Source organism: Nannospalax galili, unplaced genomic scaffold, assembly GCF_000622305.1.
Source record: "Nannospalax galili isolate Female #2095 unplaced genomic scaffold, S.galili_v1.0 scaffold101, whole genome shotgun sequence".
NCBI lineage: Eukaryota > Metazoa > Chordata > Mammalia > Rodentia > Spalacidae > Nannospalax > Nannospalax galili.
The window spans coordinates 1,555,518-1,562,056 of NW_008345700.1; the positions used below are offsets into that span (position 1 = coordinate 1,555,518).

The 6,539-nt window shown below is 50.4% G+C and overlaps 1 protein-coding gene across 1 annotated transcript in view; it reads left to right on the plus strand.

The window, feature by feature from the left end:
* Window positions 1-6,539, plus strand: part of Cfap99 (cilia and flagella associated protein 99) — a 59,327-nt gene that overhangs the window by 32,632 nt on the left and 20,156 nt on the right. Inside the window, exons 7-10 of the mRNA XM_008841880.2 lie at window positions 1,818-1,898; window positions 2,067-2,141; window positions 2,650-2,721; window positions 2,922-3,010. Of these exons, the coding sequence (XP_008840102.1) occupies window positions 1,818-1,898; window positions 2,067-2,141; window positions 2,650-2,721; window positions 2,922-3,010 (317 nt within the window). The remainder of the gene's footprint in view (window positions 1-1,817; window positions 1,899-2,066; window positions 2,142-2,649; window positions 2,722-2,921; window positions 3,011-6,539) is intronic.

A 6,539-nucleotide genomic window follows, 5' to 3' on the forward strand; every position in this document is an offset into this window, starting at 1 on the left:
GTGGGTGGATGGATGGATGGATGATCAAATGGATGGATGGATGGATGGATGAGTGGATGGATGGATGGATGGATGGATGGATGAGTGGATGGATGGATGGATGGATGAATGGATGGATGGATGGATGAGTGGATGGATGGATGGATGATCAAATGGATGGATGGAAGGATGGATGAGTGGATGGATGGGTGGATGGATGGATGGATGAGTGGATGGATGGATGGATGGATGATCAAATGGATGGATGGATGGATGGATGAGTGGATGGATGATCAAATGGATGGATGGGTGGATGGTCAAATGGATGGATGGATGGATGGGTGGGTGGGTGGATGATCAAATGGATATATGGGTGGATAGACCATCAGAACTTTGTTGCTAAGCAATGCCACAGTTACCCTATCTTCAGTCTTTGGTGTTTCTGATGCCTTCTCAGGAATCAATCATCCTGCAGCCATCTCTCTCTACTCTGCTGGCTGAGGAACAGTTCCCTGACTGTTACATGGTAGATGTCCACCTTCCCTGAGGGTACTGCTATAATCACAAACCTGTCTCCTCTACCCTGCTTGCTCTGACCCATGGCCCACTTCAATGCATTCATTCATTTAAAAGTTACTGAATATCAAGCCGGGTGTGGTGGCGCACGCCTGTAGTCCCAGCACTTGGGAGGTAGAGGCAGGCGGATCCCTGTGAGTTCAAGGCCAGCCTGGTCTACATAGTGAGTTCCAGGACAGCTGGGACTACAGGGAGACCCTGCTTCAAAAAGACAAAATAAAGTTACTGAGTATCTAGTATGTGTCAGGGATTTGGTCATCATAGAACATGCTTTCAAGTGGGGATTCACACCAGAAAAAAAAAGAAAATCGGAGTACGTAAAATGCAGTGTGTATGTGGATACGTGCGGAGAAGTGACAGAATGGTCATGAGTCAGAATAGTATAGCCAGGAAAGTCTTTGTGAGGAGTTCTATGGAGGAAAGAACTGGAAGAAGTGAGCGAGCGGGCCTTGGGTTAGTGCTGGGAAGAGCAAGCTGGGAGCCAAGCACATACAGGCCCAGGTGTTGGTGAGCAGCCAAGAAAGACTGCAGGGCAGTGAGGAAGTGGGGGGGGTACAGGGAAGAGGACCCCACTGCAGGGATAGACGGAAGGTGCACGCTGAAGAGGCTGGCACAGCACAGGTCCTCTGGCTGTCAGGGCGAAGGAAGTCACAAGGAGAGGCAGTTTGTGGAACTTTTGGAAGCAACTGGGCAGAATTGGAGTTGGCTATGGGTGTGAGGGAAACAGAGGAAGACTCTGAGGCCTTGGCATGGACAAGAGAGAGACAGCACCAGGGTCCCCAGTGAGGGTCAGCAAGGATGGGGCAGGGCAGCTGGAGGAAGGTTAGGATGAATTGAGTTACCTTGTCAGTGAAACTTTCAGAGGAGAAGGGGACAGTCAGGATCTGAGTCTCCAGAGAGCCCAGTTGGCTCTCACCTGATCCTTCATAGACACAGCCCCCATAGGGACATTGAGAGTCTCCTATGACTGGACCCAGAGGACAGGCCAAAGACTTACCCTGAGGCCCCTTCACAGGCAGTCCACTTTTCTACAGTATGTGGTACTCTGGATCCCTCTACCTGCCACCTTACATCCCAGGAGCTAGCCACTTCCCTTCATTCCTTACCCATCCTGTTCATCTTATCCAGGCCAATGACATACCCTCAGTGACCTGGCCTCAAAACTTCCTCTCTCTACCTGCATCCCATGCTCAGCTCCAGACCACGTGTGGCCTGACCCTTTTATGCTGTAGCCACTGACCACAGACTCTGCCCACTACCAGGTCCCTCAGAGCACCTACCAGGAGCCCATGGAACAGCAGCTGCTACAGATGGTCAAGAGATACAACCGCAGGAAGGCTGAGGTGGCTGTGGGGGACCCTGTTTCCCTAGAGACCGTGTCAGGGCTGTTAAGGGCAGGGGATGGGAAGAAGGTCGGGGACCAGGGGCACAGCACATGCATCCCACTCCCCCATGGCCCAAGGACCCTGGATTGCAACCAGTAGGGTAAGAGCTGTGTGGTGTCATGGCAGGAGCTGCTGCTGAAAGCCAACATGGAGGAGCTTCGCTGTGCCATGCCCAGGTCTCAGAGGGAGCCGGCCACACAGGTAATGCCCCACCGACAGGCCATGCCCAATCTTCACGGTGGCATTTCTCAGGTCATGAAAGCCTTCCTTCCAGGGTTAGGGATGTAATTTAGTTGGTAAAGTGTTTGCCTAGCATGCATGAAGACTTGAGTGCAATCCTCAGCACCACATAAAGCAGGTGTGGTGGCAGGGCCTGGGCAGGCATGGAGCCAGTGAGGAGCCAGCCCTGGGGATAGTGGAGGGGAAGGGTGATGAATGAGGAAGCAGCCTTTCCATCAGTTATCCCCAGGCCTAGTAGGCCTGCCCCTTTCCTGCTTCTGCCCAGGAGGTCCAGCACTCCAGCAAAGCTTAGAGTGAAATGGAAGACAAAATGCTAAACTGGAGACCTGGGTGCCACTCGTGGGTGAGCAGCTGGAGTGGAAAAGTGGGTAGCCCTTCCCTTCCCCAGGTGCTAGGCCAACGGCTCCCTAGGCACAATTAGGGGTGCCTAGACGGCACAGGTGCCAGACTAACTCTCTCTGACTTGCAGGACTGTAAGAAGCAGCTGCAGGTGCAGTCCACACCCCATATCCACAGGACTCCAAAGCTGACCTTCTACAGGGTGAGGGCCTCATGGCCAGTCAGCCTCTCCTTGGCACCCTCCTCCCCACCTGTCCTGTTCCAGGAAGGCTCAGAAGGTGGGAGCTGGAGGATTCCAGGGCCCCACAGACAAGCCTCACTCCTGAGGCAGAAGTACCTGAGCTGTGGACAAGTAAGGAGGGCAAGATGGGAGGGCACCCACCACTCCTTCCCTCTCCACAGGCTAACAACTGCCCAGTGAAGCTGAACACAGCCACCATCCTTCGAGAAGGGGCCTTATACCAGCAGCAGGTGGAAAAGGAGCTGCAGAGGTGCGGGGCAGCGGGGAGTACTTGCCTTGTCTCCCCGCCTCCAGGGTGTTGCCCTCAAGAAGGAAGCCTAGAGGGGGGGCCTGTCAAAGCATGTAGTCTGGTAGAGTGGGTAGGGGCTCTGAAGATGTTAAGGTAAATGCAAATTAGGCCAAGACTAGGCATAGTGGTACACACGTAAAATCTTCAGCACTCAGGAAGCAGAGGCAGGAGAGAGGAGAGTTCCAGGCCAGCTTGGGCTTCATAGCAAGACCTTGTCTTAAAAATTCAAACAAGGCCAAGTATGGTGGGGTGCACCTTTAATCCCGGCATTCAAGAGGCAGAGGCAGGCAGCTCTCTGAGTTCAAGGCCAGCCTGGTCTACATAGTGAGTTCTAGGCCAGCTGGAGCTACAGGGAGACCCTGTCCCCAAAAGACTGAAAAAAAAAATTCAAACAAGCAGAGCTGGGGAGATGACTCAGTGATTAAGAGCATTAGCTGCTCTTGCAGAGGACCTGAGTTCAATTCCTCGCATCCATATGGTGGCTGCCAACTGTTCGTAACTCTAGTTCCAAGGGATGCCCTCTTCTGACCTCCATGGGCATTGCACAACATGTGTGCACTTACACACATGCAGGCAATACACTCATACAAATAAAATAAAAGTAATAACTAAGCCAGGCGTGGTGGCGCACGCCTTTAATCCCAGCACTTGGGAGGCAGAGGCAGGCGATCTCTGTGAGTTCAAGGCCAGCCTGGTCTACATAGTGAGTTCCAGGACAGCTGGGGCTACAGGGAGACCGTCTCAAAAAGACCAAAAAAAAAAGTAGTAACTAAATCAATCAAGCAAGCAAAAGCCACTTAGTTCTGCCTGTGTTCTCAGCAGCACTCTCCGACACAAGGGACAGTTCCCCACCAGCCAGCAAAACTGCAGCAGGACAGCATCTCAGAGATCTCTGCTCAGTTGTGTTCTGACAGTGTCCATGAGTGCAAGCATCAGACCCTTGGCCTAGGGGGCTCCATCGTTAAAACCCTGTCCTAGGTGCTAGGTTTCCCTCAGCTGGCTTTACCTGTGCCTCTGGAATATAAATCAGGGTTTCCAGCCCCCTCCTCAGGTTTGTGCAGAGTGGGTCACAGAACTCAGGCACACACCTACGAACATTTTCTAGTTTACTGTAAAGGATATTATAACTAACACAGATGGAGAAATGCATAGAGCCTGAAGGCGAGCAGGTGGAACCTCCCTACTCTCTCAGGGTGCACCACTCTCTAGGATCCTCTATGTGGTGAGCTGTCCAAGAGCTCACGTGAACCCTGGCATTTGTGTTTTGTGGAGACTTCATACTTAGACTTGGTTGATTACACCATTGGATCAGCTCAATTGCTATTTTCTCTGGCCTCCCAGAGTTTGAGAAATGGGCTGGAAGACCCAAGCCTCTAACCGCGATCTTGTTTTGGTCTTTCTGGTGAACCACCCCATCTCAAAGCTACCTATGAATGGCCAGCCAGCAGCCACCAGCAATGAAAACCAAATACATATCTGACAGCATTACAGTCTTTGAACACAAACCCCTTACAGGAAAAAGATATGCAACTCCAAAGATGCTGCCCTGTTACTGGACTCTGGTCCAGTTCTGAATAGTTGTCCTGCCCATCATCAGCTTCGGTGAATGGTTCTGTCTGGGCTTGCAGGCTAAAGCCAGCAGGAGTGGCTCAGTTCACACATGCCTCGCCCTTCCGGGGTAAGGTATAACTGAGTTAAAACAGCAGTTTCTTCTCTGAGCCTCTGATAATATTGAAACAATACTTTCCCTTGCCCTTGCTCTGTCACCCAAGCCCTTCCTTAGAATCTGTCATCGTGCATAGACCACAGACAGCAATTCTATAGGCAAGCACGCGCTGGGCTCTCAGGGTCCCAGCGCGCACTCCTGGGCAGTGAAAGTTCCTCCACTACTGAGGTCTACTCAGTCGATCCCGTCCCTATTTCACCCGCATACCTTCCTCAGGATGTGAGGTCCACTGGCCACTTGGACCACACGGGAAGCGTATGAGGGACGGCGAAAGCCAGGGTGTCCCCGAGTCGGCGACGGAGGAATAGTGCCCCCCGGGGAGACTGGATCATAGGATTTAGTGTTACAGCTCAAGACAAGTGACTCAGCTCAGATCTCAGTGATTCAGCTCCAGCTCCCTTTTTTCCTCCATCTGTAAAGGCTGTAATAGTCTCTTTTATTGGTTTATGGCAAAAAAGTCTAGGCGGTAGCCAACGAAATGTTGGAATAACTGACACCCATTTATCTTTAGGATAGTGATTATCAATTTGTCCTGGGAAGTCTATTAAGCTAATTGCAAAAGAGGAATGATGCTTTAAGAGCCATTGTACATCTGACAATGAGAAAGGAATAATAAGATTATCAGGTTCCTTTCCTAGGATTTGCACAGCTCTATCTCTCCCATGTCGTACCATGGATGCAAGGGTGTCCACTTCTGTAAGGAAGCGAGGAGCACCACCTACTGGCATTTGAAGCCATTCTAATACTCCGTGTGGCTGATAAATTGCTCCTACCATGGTTGGGGAGGAATTAAATATTAAGAGTTGGACAGGCAGCTTGGGATCATATCTGGCTAGTGATGCCTTTTGGAAATGGCTATTAATTACTTGAAGAGCCCTTTTTGCATCTGGGTTTAGGTACCGTCTGGAGGCTGGGTTTTTGTCTCCCTTTAAAAGATCAAAAAGTGGCTGTAATTGACTTGTGGGGATAGGAAGCCATGGCCTTAGCCAATTAATATTACCTAGAAAACTTTGAAGTGAGTTAAGGGTAAGTGGATGGGGAACATCTAGGACAGGTTTGAGGGGCCTAACAGCTGTGGGTGTTATTTCAGTCCCTAGGAAGGTAATGGGGGGGACAGATTGTATTTTATTTGTTGCAATTACAAAACCTTTTGCCCCTAGGGTGTTTATCATAGCATCTTTTAGGTCTTCTAGAGAGGAATCCTCATCTTGCTAGACTAAGAGGTCATCCATATAATGATAAACATGCAGCCCCTTTTTTAATAGGGGTGCCAGTGCATAAGCAACAGCCTCCTGGCATATCGTAGGACTATTTGCCATGCCTAGTGGCAGAACTTGCCATTCATATCGATCAGCTGGACCAGAATTGTTAATCTTTGGAACTGAGAAGGCAAAATGTTGGCAACTATTTTTGTGCAAATGGATGGAGAAAAAGCAGTCGTTCATATCTAACACTAACAGGGGGGTATTAATAGGGATGGCAGAGACCATGGGTAGGCCTCTTTGGGGGGATCCCCATATTTTCATGGTTTTATTTATAGCTCTAAGGTCCTGCAACAGTCTCCATGCCCCTGTCTTCTTCTTTATTACAAAGACTGGGGTGTTCCATGGGCTCCTGGAGGGCCTAATGTGACCCAACTGTAGCTGTTCTTTCACAAGTTGCTGTAAAATGAGTAATTTCTCCCTGGGTAAAGGCCACTGTTCCACCCAGACTGGCTCTGTGGTGATCCAATCAAGGCAGGGAGTTTGGTAATCAACAGTGGCC